The sequence below is a fragment of the Vigna umbellata genome, chromosome 1 (genome assembly GCF_029865625.1).
Source record: "Vigna umbellata cultivar VRB3 chromosome 1, Vumbellata_1.0, whole genome shotgun sequence".
Taxonomy (NCBI): Eukaryota; Viridiplantae; Streptophyta; class Magnoliopsida; order Fabales; family Fabaceae; genus Vigna; species Vigna umbellata.
Window position 1 is genome coordinate 68,182,685 of NC_142165.1, and position 16,797 is coordinate 68,199,481.

Below are 16,797 nucleotides of genomic sequence, written 5' to 3' on the forward strand. Positions count from 1 at the left end.
ATAATATAAGATAAAAATTATATATTATATTATATAATATGTAACGTGCTTCAATTAAATTTAGAGTTTGATTTTAGTAATACATAATACATTTAGTAAAATATAAATTTATAAGATGAAACTCCAAATGTAATTAAAAAAATAACAAAAACTTTACTCACATTTTAAATATATGATCGGTAGAGAAATTGAAAATAAAAACTAGTGCATGAAAGAGAAACATGAAAGATAGTGATTACCAAAATATTAACTATATAACTGGTGGGGTTTAGCAAGAATAAAGTAACAATTTTATTGAAATTGTATGAAGAAAATATTATTTGAATATAAATTTGAAGAATATAAATATTTTAAGATGGAAGAGGTATATATGAATAACTTTTAATGAATTTTAAAAATTGACATTGATGAAAACCATATAAAAAGCACTTTATTGGTAAAGAAAAATTAGAGAAAAATTAGCAGTGCAAACGTTGTAAGTAGTGGAAGACGTTATTATCGCAGGTTCCCAATGCAAGGGTGTAGACTACAGAGATATGATTTCATGCATCATGGAAAAGCCAAAGAAAATCTCCCAAATCTTGTTCACATGAATGAATATGCAACTTACCATTAATGGCATAAACCAGTACTCTAGCCTCACTCTACACATCTGGATCATCCTTTTCAAGCTTCCATGCATAGTGACTGAGTTCTTAGTAGTAATAATAAAAAAAGTAGTGACAGAATAATGGGACCTTTGTTTAGGACCCCAATAGAAGAAGAATTTCAACAAGAACGAACTGCCACCTACTTCAGTTTTTGAGGGTCCCTACTTTTCTCTCTCTCTCTCTCTTCCTATCATATTCTAAATACCAGTAATTAGGTTAGTTAAGTTGCAGCCTTTTCCTCATGTGAAATCCACTGTCAATTTTATACATCTCATATTAAAACATGTGTTACAAATAACACTCCAAGGTTATTTCATCTTACACTCATACATTTTTTGTGAGAATCTATGAACCTCATTTAATCTGTTATATACATTACTTCCTAACATTTATCTATAAAAATTAACCCTGAATAATGCTTCAATTTCAAAGATTTATATTTCATTATTTCTGTCAGTTTCTTTTAGATTGCACAACGGAAATACAAAAAGAATGAGAGAAGGAGAAACATAGAGAAGAGAAGGTTGAATGTGAAGTATTATGCACTTTCTTCTCAACAAAAAAAAGGAAAAAATGTTTTTGCATGGCATAATTAATTCATTATATTGTTGTTTAACTATGATATTTTTAATTATGCAACTTTTTTTATTAACTTAAAATAATTTTATTCTTTAATAAAATACATATGAATACAGTTTTTTTTCTAACTAAAAGTAATGGCATATTTTTGTAAACTAGTGAAAAGAAAAGATATCCAGTAACTTTTTATTATAAAAGAAAAAAAGTATAATAATAATAGTAATAACAATATTTATATAATAAATAGCGAAAATTTGTGATATGAGATGTTCTTAAAGGATATAAATAATTTTAAAATAATAAAAGTTTATAAGAAAAATAAGATAGGACGTATTACAAAAATAATATAGTTATAAATAACAGATTGTACGAGAGACGCGTTTAATAATGAATAAAATATTTTTTTAATGAAATAATATTTACTTTCACTGTTAATTTTCTTTTTTTTTCTTTCACTCCATCTTTTTCTCCCTTCTGTGCTGTACAGAAGGATAGTTTCTTTCTTTTCTTGAATAACTCGGTTGTTGACTAAACGTTGTAGGTGGAACAGATATTGATGCACTGTACCTATCTGTTTCACTACTGTGAAAGAAATTAATGAAACGTCTGAAATTGGATTTTCTCTATCTCAGTCAAAATTAATTTTTATCCATATAGGGTTTTATCTTTCTAAATTATCACTGTGCAGTGTTGTTCGCTGTTAACTTATAACTTACTTGAGTGAATAAATGCAATATTATTCAAAACTATATTTCAGCAGAAGAGAAAAAATATAGAACAGAAAAAATTATTTGACCAAAAATATAAATTAAAATTTACTTATGTTTGACTTTACCAAAAATGTACATAAATCCCTTTGAAGTTTTGAAAAAGAAAAATAATGTATCAATATCTAAAAGACATTAAGATACCATTTTGTTTATATATACAGAAATATATAGATAGATAAATAAATAATATTTCATAATTAATAAAAATGATTATTTGATTCAAGTATACGTGTCTTTTTTAAGATTCCTTTAAAATATAATTATTTTTGAACCAGATTAATACATTTTAGATTTACTATTTAAATTATTTATTTATTCCTTTATTCAATTTAATCTTGTTATAATCCTATATATATATATATATATATATATATATATATATATATATATAATGTTACCAAATGTCTTAATTTGGTAATATTTATGATGTTTTTGAATAAAAAAGTTCAATAAATATTTAAACACTAAATATTAACAAGTTTAGTAAAACATGCTAAAAAAATCACATTCCATTTTCCTATTTTGGTGTTTCCTTGTAGGATTGGACTACATGTGAATGTGATTCTGTTACAAAAGAAATTTAGAATGTACAGATATCTCTTTCCTGGATACTTGGTTTGAGATCAGAAACATTAATTATATCTAGTCCTGCCACCTGACTTTATTGTTGATGCAATAACAATTATACAATTTATACCAAGATATTATTGAAGATATTATTGTTCTTGCATTCAACGGTTATATCTGTATTTTAAAATTATAATACACACACTACTTCAATGTACTTTCATAATTCTAATACCTACAAAAAGGATGTTGGAAAATAAATATTAACTAAAATTTGTTTAAATTCATGGTATAATGATTTTAATATGTATTTTGGTGTAGTATATTTTATACTATAGTATTTTAATATATATATATATATATATATATATATATATATATATATATATATATATAACGTCTATAATTTTATTGTTTCCTATACAAGAAAAAGTTCTAACTCTTTTTCTCATGAAAATTTGTTCTGGTTTTGCATCAAACCTAACATAAGAGTATCTTTTATTTTTAATACATATTTTTCTAATGGTTTTCATAAGAATTATTTCATTAACTCCCTATAATTGAAAAATAGTCATTTGTTTCAAATTACATGTTTTTTAAAATTAATTTTAATATTAATAAGACATTTTTATTAGTGTCTTATTAATAAACATATGATTGGTAGAGAAATTGAAAATAAAAACTAGTGCATGAAAGAGAAACCATGAAAAGTAGTGGTTAACAAAATATTAACTATATAATCGGTGGAGTTTAGCAAGAATAAATGAACAATTTTATTGAAATTGTATTAACAAAATATTATTTGAATATAAATTCCAAGTTAATATTCCTTTAGTCCCCAATTATTAATATTCTAAACAAAATTCCAAGTTACACTCTTCTAGAAAAATGTTTTAACCATACTTCTTCATTAAAAAAATATTAATACTAGTGAAAAAACAGTGTATAACGTCACGCGTTTAACGTCCAACCACTAAATAGTCAACGTTAAAAATGACCGGTGACATTTTTATAAATAATTCTTTTTTTCTTTTTTCTTTTAAACCACATATAATACGTTGAATTTTGTAGGAGCTTCGACGTATTATTTGTCAGTCAAAAGTTTCCCCTTTTTAATTTGAGCAGGAGATTAAAAATTTATTCACTTTAAGTTAGCATGCGAGACTCTCTTCTCAAAGTTTTCTCGAACGAAATTTGACGACCATCACATGTAATCTTTCTTTCATGTGATACAAATGCATGTTAATTAACTACTTTATGTATAATTTTCGTTTGTTTTGGTCGATTATTTTTGTGTTCTTGTCCTGCATAGGAACATTCTGCTTTCTCTCTCACTAGTGAAAACACTTTATTCTAACAAACTCACCTTTTAAATGTTAGTTTTCTTTTTCGTTTTCGTTTTGAAGAACTTATTTGTTGAACTTGTTTGTTGTTGTTTTTTGTTCAACTTGTTTATTGTTGTTCTTTGGTTGAACTTGATTGTTGTTGTTGTTTGATTGAACTTCTTTGTTGTTTGTTAGTTCATGCTTTATAAAATACCAAAAACTGAAATTTATTGTTTTTCTGCTTTTCAGGTCTCGTAGAGTTGTAAAAAAAGATTACAATTAATTAAAAAAAATAAAAAATTGCTTAATCAAGTCAATTTAGCGTCTCCCTCGAATTCGATCATGAAAGGCCAAAAAACAATGAATACTTTTGTACTAATGTAAATATGTTTTTGATTGTTTAACTTTCAATAAAGATTGTAATTAATCAATGTTCAAAACTTTAATTTAGTCCCTCATTTTTAGAATTACTTAAATTTATATTTTCAAACCAAATTTTGGTAAGTTCGTCTGACGTTTTAAAACACGTTTTTCAATTAACATTAAAATATAAATGTGTACGATGTAAATAACTTAAATGCTTTGATAAAATGTATTTGAAACGTCAAATAAACTTAACAAAATTTAGTTAAAAAAACTAAATTCACACATTTATACCACCATGTAAATAACTCAAATGCTTTTATAAAATGTATTTGAAACGTCAAATAAACTTAACAAAATTTAGTTAAAAAACTAAATTAACACATTTATAAAATTAAAAGAACTAAATTGAACTTAAGATAAACTAATTGCTAAAAAAACAAACACACAATAAATAAATATATATATATATATATATATATATATTACTTTTTTATGTTCTATTATAATTGTTTAGCTTTTTTTATATTTATAAAATCCATTCATATTTGTAAGATATTTTTCCTGTATACCTTTATTACATATTTTTTTCTTCTTGTGTGTGGTTATGTTCAATTTTAATGGATAAAATAGATTTCAAGTCCCACGTTTAATTATTTAATATTTCTAAATATTTTTATTGTTATTTATCTTTTTTCACACACAAAAGTCCAACTCTCAATTTCAAGTGTTGAACTACATAAGTCCTTATTTAATAGGTAATATAAAAACATATATTTTTATTCTTTTTTATCCTTAACTTTTGTATTATTTAAACTTTTTTTTTCTAAAACAATTTTCATTATCTTTTGACTATTTTGATATTTATAAAGTTTTCACAAATCTCCAAGTTATTTTCATATTATCATACCCTTAACTACATGTTTTTTTTTACTTTATGCCATTTTATTCAATGGTGTATCAAATCATTTGATTTTTGTATATTTTTATTTGTTATTTTTTTTCTTTTATGTAGAATCTTATTTTGATAGTTTTTTATATAATTGTTTTTATTTTTTAATTCATTCTCTCAAGTATAATTTTACCACTACAATTGCATAATCATTTTTTATTTATTATAATATAATAATTTAATATTTTTTTCATAAATTTTAATTACACCATCAATATAAATTGAAGTTCAAAATAGATAAAAGATTTATGTTTAAATTTGAATTATTATTATTTTAGTATTTTTCCTCTATAAAACTTTATTTAAGAAATTAAGAAAATGAGACATTTGACATATTTTTAACTTTAATATTTGTTTTCTATTTTATAATTTTTTAAAAATACATTGTAATTTTATTAACTTATACTTGCAAAGTTTATAGATGTTTTGGTTTTTAAAAAAAAAATTATTTGTAATTGTGAAATATCGTATATAATTTTTTCATTTTTATCCAATTATTATTTGATATCCTAATATGAAATTTGTACAATTTTAATTTCTTTATAAATATTTGACACTAAACATATGAAAATATATCTTTGTGATATCAAATATTTGATAATATTATATTTCCTATTATGTGATTTTTTTATAAAAATAATTAATTAATATTGAAATATTAAGAATATAGATATGGGCATGAGTATAAGTATATCCGTTACCCGATGGATGATGGTGGGACAAAAATCTCATTCTCGTTGTTACAAGAACGAAAATAAAGATGATTTTTTATTTTATAAAGAGTATGCGATAATAAAATTTGTCTATGCCCTACCCCATTTATAACAACCCAATGTAGTAGAAAAAATCTACTTACTAGGTTATTGATATTAAAGCACAATAAAAATTTGATATTAAGTACTCAATAATCAATTCATATAACAAATATATTTCAAAATAAAAAATTTAAAACAATTATAGAGGATTAACAATATAAAAGTATACATTAACATATTTAACTTAAACTAAACATTTGTTTCTACTTAGCAGCCTCAATGTTGTTCCTCACTAGTTCCTACATTATCTTTTACTATCGTGAAATACATGGTTATAGCAAACAAATACATGGTTATAGCAAACAAATACCAAAACCATAAATAAGCACAAAAGGTAAGCTAGAGATAATTAAAACTTATAAATTTTTGAAGAAGAGGAAGCTTATAAAATCTTATGCATCATTACACATTACAACATCCATCATATAATTTGCAACACTCATCCAAAAGCTCTCATGGCTCTTTAACATGTACATAGACATCAAACTCAACTTTTGGAGGACTAGTGTGTTGATTATAATCTTGAGACAATGGACATTGTTTGCTTGGCACCCCATAACACTATACGGGTGGCCGTTTAGTTTCTCTAGAAGATTTGTTTGATCAATTTGATTCTTCCTAAGCATTTTACCACTTAGTATGTCCCATTTAAATACAATATAACTCTCATTATGCTTAGGAAACATCACTTTAATCAATTTAATTTCTCACCAAGAAATTCCTACCAACATCAAATCAACACAATCATAAGTCGTTCAATCATGTTCAATCACATATAATTTTAGATTCTAACCTAACATACCAAACTATCTATCCAATATATCTAAGTAAGACTAGTCTCTGGTCATTTCTAATTCAAAGACTATAACAAGTCATCTCAAGTAAACATATAACAATTATATATGTTAAATTAATCTACATATACAAGCATAAAATCAAATAGTATATCTATTACAATTTCATAATTAGATCATCATATCAAACCCCCGTTTAATAGTACTAATTTTTAAATTTAATTTAGCTTCCCTTACCAAATTAATGCTCTTAAAGTTATCAAGATATATTCCTCCAATAACTCACACTCACAAGTAATTCTATTTACACATAGAAAAATCATATCAACGATCTAAACATACAAGTAAGACCACACACATACAAAGACTCACTCTGAGTATAATGGTGCCTATTCAACCAATATATTTTAACATGTAAGAAAAAAATAAATTTCATTATAGTAAATGACAATAAAAGAACCTACTATGTGTCGGAACAATCGGTACCGTTATAGAGTTGCGCAGCGGAATAAAATACTCAGAAAGCGTGTTACGGTCACAAATCGAGTTATGATGGTCCGTTTTAGAAAATCAATTTTCTTAGAGAAAATTTAACAAACACTTGATGTGCATAAAACAGTAACGAGTGTAAGGAATAGAAAAGTTGACACACTGGATTTTTATCCTGGTTCGATTCAAAAGAATCTACGTCCAATTGTTAATCACTATAAAGAGTGATTAACGATTTCACTAAAATCAGTTTCAGCAAAATACAATTAAGAGTGAATAAACAAACCGAAATATAAAACCTTCCTTCGACCAACGAAATGGAAGCCAACAATCTACACTTTCCTTCAACTCTGGAACAGTGCAGAACAGTTCTTCCTTCGACCAACGAACCGGAAGAACAATAGCGTTGCCAACTCGAAGAGAATCGCTCCGACCTTTGACCCACAAAGCGAGAGCTTCTCCTTTTCACGAGACTAGGCAGTGCAATGAACTAGCTTTTGGAACTTCCTCAGATCACACTGTATTCTCAAAAGCTCAGTAGTCTTTCTAAGAGTTCTAGAACTCATCTATATAGCCCACTGTTCTAAAGTTTGCAAAGATGAATTACAACTGCCGCATATAATCGATTATTGTTAGTGATAATCGATTATTCGAGTCCGTTACAGGGTTTTCAAAAAGTGATAATCGATTATCCTGAGGAATAATCGATTATTCCAGAGACTTTTGGCAGTTCTCATCAGAACTGTGATAATCGATTATTTGGAGTAATAATCGATTATTCCAGAGCAACGAGGTTTTTCAGAAGGGCTCAGGATAATCGATTATAGCTTCTAATAATCGATTAAATGCGTAGCAGTTCTAAAAAATACGAATTTTTCTAAGTATTACATGTTTAAGGCTTTTCCTAATACATTTATAATCTACAAATTGCTTTTAAAACAACTATAACAATGTATCATTTTTCAGCATCATCAAAATTATTTATCTTCAAATTTACCAATGCTCTTCATTGGTAACAATCTCCCCCTTTTTGATGATGATCAAAAATCACTTTTTAAAAGCAACGTTGGGTTATCTGCAAAAGATACAAACTTAGAGACAACAGTAGGAGTTAGTAGTAACTGCACATATTTAATAATCGATTAAATGCGTAGCAGTTCTAAAAAATACGAATTTTTCTAAGTATTACATGTTTAAGGCTTTTCCTAATACATTTATAATCTACAAATTGCTTTTAAAACAACTATAACAATGTATCATCTTTCAGCATCATCAAAATTATTTATCTTCAAATTTACCAATGCTCTTCATTGGTAACAATCTCCCCCTTTTTGATGATGATCAAAAATCACTTTTTAAAAGCAACGTTGGGTTATCTGCAAAAGATACAAACTTAGAGACAACAGTAGGAGTTAGTAGTAACTGCACATATTTAATAATCGATTAAATGCGTAGCAGTTCTAAAAAATACGAATTTTTCTAAGTATTACATGTTTAAGGCTTTTCCTAATACATTTATAATCTACAAATTGCTTTTAAAACAACTATAACAATGTATCATCTTTCAGCATCATCAAAATTATTTATCTTCAAATTTACCAATGCTCTTCATTGGTAACACTATGTTCACAAATATATGATATGATAAAATTGTATGATTATTTGTTGTAAGTCCAACTATAGTCTTTGATAAAAGGAAAGATGAAAAACGAGTAAGAGTTCTTTGAGAAATATCATAGTTTAAGAAAATATTTCTAAAAAAATATAAGGTTTTATTAGAAAATCTATTTGTAATTAAATTTATTATTAATAAAATAATGAGTATTATTTTTATCTTATTATCATTCCTAATTGGACTTGTAAAAAAAAAGTAAGTATGTAAAAAATAGAGTAAGTACGTTACTTTTTATTGTTTAATTATATTTCTCTCTCTTTTGTTCATATTCTATTCCAAAAAGAATGCTTTTAAAGGAACAACTCCTAGTAGAGAATAAATAAATACTCTCATTTGTTACTATAAAAAATTTCATTCTGACTTTCTAGAAGGCATAATTATGACCAGTAAAAAGTGGTGGTCTGTTGATGGAAGCACCCTCGGCATATACTTGATTTTGATGATCGACCATTTTTGAAAAGTTTGAAAGAATATCAAAGCAACCTCTGATACCAATTGTTGGAATAATCAGTATCAATATTGCGCAACGGAAATATTAAAATACAGAGTAGATACAGATTGTTAAGAGCAAAGAGCTTGTTCGGTCAATTTTAAAAATGGTTCCTTTAATTTTCTCTTAAACGTTTTATCAAACAGTTGATGTGCAGAAAATGTAAAGAGTGTAGGAAATAGAAAAAATCACACAAAAGATTTTTATCTTGGTTCGAATCAAAAGATTCTACGTCCAGTCGTTAATCACCATAAATAGTGATTAACCTTTTTCACTAAAAACAATTTCACAGTTTGTACAGATTACATAATAGTGAATGTAAATAGAAAAGCAAAAACCTTCTTTCGACGAACGAACCGGAAGGAAGCTTCCTTCAACAAACGATTTGGAAGCGAGCAGCCAACACTTTCCTTCGATAGACAAATCGGAAGAGTGCAACAAGTATCTTCCTTCGACTAACGAACTGGAAGAGACAACTCTGCCAACTTGAAGAGAACTGCTCCGACCTTTGACACACAAAGTGCGAGTTTCTCCTATTCACAAGACTTGACAAGAGTGATGAACTAACACTTGAGAACTTCCTCATATCACACTGTATTCTCAAATGACTTAGATAAACCCTCTAAGGGTTTTAGACAACTATATATAGCCCACAGGTCTGAAATTAAAAAGACACAATACAACTGCAGTGATAATCGATTATTGTAAGTAATAATCGATTATTCAAGTCCGTTACAGAGTTTTCAAAAGAGTGATAATCGATTACCCTGAGGAATAATTGATTATCTGTGAGACTTGGGCAATTCTCATCCAGACCAAGATAATCGATTATTTCAAGCAATAATCGATTATCTGTGAGAGCACTGGTTTTTCAAAAAGGCTCGTGATAATCAATTATTACATCAAATAATCAATTATATGTGCAGATATTCTAAAGACAGGAAATTTCTAAGTGTTTACATGTTCAAAGTTATTCCTAATACATTTTCAGTCTACAAAAGTGCTTTTAAATAATTACAATTTCATTCTTCGAGTTCTTCTCTTGCAGCATCATCAAAATCATTATCTTTTAAAATACAAATGCATCTTATTCGTAACAAGTACAAATACAAATATGATAAATTATCAGTGAAGGCAGTTAAGATCAGAAGCCACTGATAAAAATGTTAAAGTAAATCCAAGTTAAACAACAATTTGAGTTTTGAAAATAATAAAAATAAAAGTTACATGAGTAGGTTTTGATCAATTAATACAAATAATTTATGAACATTAAAACCAAACAATGTTCATTTATATTATAAATAACAGTTAAAGGAATGATGAAAATTTTGGGGAGAGAATTATGTAAATAACTATATTATGATTTAATTAAAACTATGACTAGTAAATTTTGAATTTGGTGGTAAGCACCTTAAATATCATATCAACTGTATTTCACAATGGAATGACAATGTAAATTTCAATAAATGACCACAAACTTATTCGAAACTCACATGAATACATTAATCCTGAAAAGGGTAGTCTAAAATCCTGTACATTTTTTTCACCAGTCTTAAATAGAAGAACTGTTTTTGAAGTACGAAAGATATTGAATGAATTACATTCTATTTACTGTTTTTACTTATAAAAAAATAGCATTTAAAAAAAATGTAAAGATAAGTAGGATTTTGAGTGAGTGTAACTAAGAATAGCTTAAAAGTAAAATTAATTTTTGTGAATAATGATAAAAAGGGTTAATTAGAAATTGGTAGGTAATTTGAAGAGGAAGTACGTAAGATAGTAGTAAATGAGTTGAAGTAGATGTGTTTAACGAAGGGATAGGTTGGTCGTTAAGTCGAGCTCAAGTGGTTACCTAAACTGAAACCAAGGTTACTGAAGGCTGTTTGAATTGCATTGCATCTAGTTAATAGGAGGAGCAGGCAAAAACATAAGCACAAGCAGAAGGAGGGAGTTATGCAGTGACGCTGATGTTGATGGGGACAGAGATATTGAAAGAGAGAGAAAATAGGTTGATGAATAGGCTGTGCTAGGGTCATTTACTAGTGCTAGTGCATATGAACATGACAAGGCTTGTTCCGTTGTGTTGTGTAGCAATGGCAAAGCAAAGCCCTCAATTTTGATGTGCTTTGAAAAGAAAGATGTCCCTGCTGCTGCCACAACCCCAAGTAAGCACCCATCACATTACTGTCTTTCTTGTCAATTTAGAGAGAGACAGCCTAAGACCCTGCAACCCCCCATGAATGGAGAGAGAAAATATATTACTTTCTCCCTGTCTCTCACTCTCACACGTGTGAGTGAGGTGTGATTTGTTAAAAGAATAGAATAAATAGTAGTAATATAATGACAGCAACTGGTTAAATGAAGAATGCCAGACTCATTGCCTCAGTCTGGGTACCTAACTACTTCAAACTCTCTCTCTCTCTCTCTCTTTTCTTTTCTCGTTGAACCAATGGTCTTGTTAGTGAAGAAAGAATCCTTGTAGGGATATCTCTTGAAAGCCTTCACCACTGGAAACTTTTCAAACCAAACCACTTTAGCTGTTTTATGTTCTGCAAAAATCTCTTCTCCCCCTTCACTATCTGTCCTGTCAAACTATCCTCTCATGTTACTCCTCCTCTTCATCGCATGAAATATTCTTCTTCTTTTTCCTCTTCCTGATCCACGCTTTTTCTACTTTGCAACACTTCAAAAACATTCATATCCTTCTTCAGCATTTGTGAGCAAGTCAGAGAACATGAAGGCGTGGCCTGCTAGTGTTGTATACTCTTCACAAGAAAACCTCACTCGATACGCTTCTTCTTCTTCCTACTCTTCTTCCCCTCCCTCGATGGGAATGGTCTATGCTGACATGGATTCTCTTTCTCTTTGCTCTAACTATGGTGTCGTTTCGTCTCATCAAGATTGTTATGTCTCCAACGGCGGCGGCTCAAACTGGGGTTTGCCCTTTATGAGGGAATTCCTTGGGAGGAACTTTGAGGAACAGCCCAACAGTGATGGGGCGGAAGAGGGTAAAGGGTCTGATAGCAGTGACGATGGTGGTGGGGAAGACAGTGACAAAGTTAACCATAATGCTAATAACTTTAACGAAGAGAACCTTAATGAGAATTCTAATAGTGGTTCGGGGCATTCCAAGCTCTGTGCAAGGGGGCATTGGAGACCGGCAGAAGATTCCAAGCTCAAGGAGCTTGTGGCTCTCTACGGCCCTCAGAACTGGAACCTCATAGCCGAAAAGTTAGAAGGAAGATCAGGTTAGAAAACCAGTGTAAATGGTTATCAGATAGATATAAACCCATGGTTCATTTTTTTTCTTAAAGAATTTGTATGATTTGTTTCCGATGTTTTAGAGGTGACAATTTTTTTATATCAATGAATGTGTTTTCATTTATCTTTGTTTCGTTGAGATCTCATTGGATGATGTTGTGTATTTAGGAAAGAGTTGTAGGCTGAGATGGTTCAACCAGTTGGACCCGAGAATCAATAGGAGAGCTTTCAGTGAAGAAGAGGAAGAGAGACTAATGCAGGCACATAGGATTTATGGCAACAAATGGGCCATGATTGCTAGGCTTTTCCCTGGAAGAACAGATAATGCAGTGAAGAATCACTGGCACGTTATAATGGCCAGGAAGTACAGAGAACAGTCCAGTGCTTACAGGAGGAGGAGGCTGAGCCAATCTGTTTACAGGAGAGTGGAGGAAAACACAACAAGCAGCAATGTCTCTAGAGACACAGCCACTGCAGGGACAGAACCACCACCACCCTATTGTCTCAGTCTCCCTAACGGAGGACTTGCTAACAACAACATGCCGAGTTTCCCCTATGCCGCTGCACCCTTCCATGGAGTAGCTGCTCCTCCTGGTGGTGGTGGTGGGGTTGAGTATGGCTTAAATGGCTCACCCCACATGGCTGCTTCCAAAGAAGCAATCTCAACCACCAAGCTGGCCCCTCCTCACATTGCCATGTATCCTCAACAAACACCGCTTGATTTCTTTTCAGGTTGGTGCCCATTTCAAATCCGCACTAAATTTCTCGCCTTCAAATGCTTGTGGTTACAACTTCATTCATTAGCCTTCAAATCACTGTATCTTACTTTTCAAACAAAGTTAAATGTGTTACTTTTTGTGATTTTGTTTGTCTATCTTTTTGGTCTGCTACAGTGACTGATGCAACCCTTTTTGGGTCGCAGCTTAACTAGTCCTCCCAAAAAAAACTGGCGCATTTATAATGACATTTGTTTCATAATACTATATAGCTTAAAGCACTGGTGTTTGGACCTGCAGGTGGTAGAAGCAATGACATGGTGGGAGAGTATTTTGGCCAGAACCATCAGCAACCGTCTGGTTTTTACTCTCATTACCCCCAATATCTGATGCTAATGCAACAACACCAAAACAGTCACAACTTTTACGGTTTCTCAAATTCCACAGCACAGATACTGGGCAGTGAAGCTTCACTATCATCAGTGGCAGAACACAGAGATCAAGCCATGAGCAGTGACCCCCCAGATGCAATTCCTCCGCCATTTATTGACTTCCTTGGAGTAGGAGCCACATGATCAAAGTTAGAACCGAACAAAAAGCTGCAGCCTTCCCCGGAAGCTCCTCAATATGGGTGTGGTCCAACATTACTGAGAAGCCATTCGAGGTAAACAGAAAGGATAGTTGCTTCAGTTTGGTGACTGTGATCCTTGCGTCACTGCTGTTAAGAATCACACTTCACACCTATCTCTGTTGTGATCTCCTTTCTTTTTTATCACATGGGGACCCTTTTCAATAATAATAATGATAATAATAATAACAATAATATAATTGAATTTGATTACTATAACCATTCTCTATTCATTTTCATCTTCATGCTCTTTCTTTCCTTTTAGTTTTTGGCGCTTTCTATAGTAACAATCCCATGGGTTAAATTTGTCGACCAGCCAAATGAAGATTGAAACGGATGATTTGGATATTAAATGTGTCCGAGACATTCGTTTGTCACTTAGAATATATGGCTAAGAATAGGAAGGTACTAATTAAAACAAATTGGGAGACAGAAGGACTGATAGAGTGATACGTGTAAGAAGCTAGGAAAGGACAGGAATTGGTATAGTAAAGTAAAGTAGTGTATGTATAGTCTTTATTTTTAAGATTATCGTGAATAAATACGGATTTCTGTTCCCAGTTTCAATTCAACCCAAGGCTGCTTTGACTTTTTTTTATTTAGCTATAAAAAAAAGGTTTTTGTGAACTGTTTTGGTGGAATGATGAAAATGGTAGGAAGGGGGTTGGAAATGGGAACTGTTGGGAAACATCCTTTTCTCATGGGCCTGTGATGCAATAACTAAGCCACAATTTCAGCAACTGACTCCATCCAATTTATGCATTCAAGATCCCCAACTGTGCAACATCTTCCCCCATCACCAAAAAATCTCTTTTGCAAATTCATGCCACTCACATGAGCTTTGTACCTATTTATTTATTCACTCACTCAATTCCTTTGATAGAACTCTGCTCACTAACAAACAAACCTGTTAGTTTGGAGACCTATGATACATTTATTTTAACTGTTTCAAACACCATCATAAATTTTTCAATTCAACTTAACTCCCACACTTAATGCAGACTCGAGAAAATTATGCATGGTCAATGACTTTCAACTGCCCTTGTCATAAAAATTTTGCCAGAATTTGAATGTTACTTTAACACAGATGTAGACTATATTTTGACTGTTTCGTTCATAACTGAGACTCACATTTTTATAATTCCTAAAGCACATAATAGAACTTTAGAATGAATGTCGTACAGAGTTCAGTGTTAGATTTTATCTACATTATTTTACATACCAATTATATGTTATTTCAGACCCTATTAGTATTTTTTGTTTAGTTTTGCTGAAAGTTATTTTTTTAGTTTTTATCTTATTTCAATTGACATGAAAGTGAGTATTAAATGAGAAATTTACCTTTAATTGATCACAAACATGCAAGTTTACCATAATGTCAAGACGAAGCTATTTATTAAAATGCTAACTAATGTTTGAATGCACTTTTATCGTTATTTATCAAATTAATTTTGTCTCTACAAAAATATAAGTAAAATGCAAGAGTAGTGTCTTAATGGGAGGTCTTTTTGGGGGGCAACAAACTACTGAGAGCGGGCTTTGAACGTGGCTGAACCTGTAATTGCATAAAGTTAATTGAGGTTTGGATGTTATGGAGTTGGAAAACGTCGCCGTCTGGGTTTATTACAAAAGTGATAGTGATGGGTTAAGATGAGAAAACATGAATGTTGTGTCGTGACCCTACCATTACTTACTCTGCCAAGTAACATCTGACATAAACTACTGTTGAATCGTCATGCCAGTTAGGGTCAAGTGTGTATCGATGTTGGTGTAGGTCATAGGTTGTCGTAGCACAGCATGACGGCCCAAGGTGGTGCCCACGCCCATCCAAAATTTTGGGAACAAATAAGCCCACTTCGGGATTCAATGAAGCCCAATCTCATTCTCATAATTAATGCCAATGCCCTTTTACCTTCATTCTCAATAAAAGAAACTAAATGGACTGCAATGATTATCACAGCAGTTAATAGTGTCTTCGGATTGGAAAATTTCTGATTTTTTATTTTTATTTTTACTTTTAATCTTTATGGTTTTTTAAATTCTCTAACTTTTGCATATTTTTAATGTCGAATTAGGAAAATTGGATAAAAACTAAAATATTGATGAGAACTTTTCTTCCATTTCAAAGTATTTCTTGTTGTCTCATAATCACTAGCTTAATATTGTTTTCCTCATAATAAGAACAACAATAATCATTTAATAATTCTAAAATAACTAAAAAAGTTTAAGGTTAGTTAAAACAATATTGCAAACTCATAGGACAAACCACTAATTCCTGAAGAAATTCCGTAATGCTTGAGTGGGATTAAGATGTTTTTTTGTTTTTTATTTTATCAATAAATATTAGTTGTTAATTTCTGTTAGTGGGAGAGTTGAACCTACAGCTTATTCTATATTTCTTTTCAAATTCTTCAAATCAATCTTATATCTTTTAAATATTAACATATCTTTCAAATATTAACTGGAGAGTTGAACTCACATCATCTCATTCTTTCTTTCAATTTTTATCAGTAAGTCAACTTTATAGTATTTCGGGACTATGATGCTTATATGTAAAGATGTGAAGAGGCACCATTCTAGCCTTCCATACAAGCAATTAATAGAAATAAAAAGGACAAATTAATGACATTTTGCCACAGTTAGATATAAACATAAAGAGATGTACTAACCTTCTGGCTAAATATCAAAAGCAAATGGTTGGCTTAGAAGAGACTTGAAAACAT

General features: G+C 30.1%; 1 protein-coding gene across 1 annotated transcript; it reads left to right on the plus strand.

Annotated features, from left to right (window-relative positions):
• Positions 1 to 11,520: 11,520 nt before the first annotated feature.
• LOC124821107 (uncharacterized) lies at positions 11,521 to 14,540 on the plus strand. Its single transcript, XM_047292936.2, has 3 exons — positions 11,521 to 12,717; positions 12,899 to 13,462; positions 13,747 to 14,540. Exons 1-3 carry the CDS (start codon positions 12,204 to 12,206, stop codon positions 14,019 to 14,021), a joined length of 1,353 nt encoding a protein of 450 aa, XP_047148892.2. The 5' UTR covers positions 11,521 to 12,203; the 3' UTR covers positions 14,022 to 14,540.
• Positions 14,541 to 16,797: the final 2,257 nt, after the last annotated feature.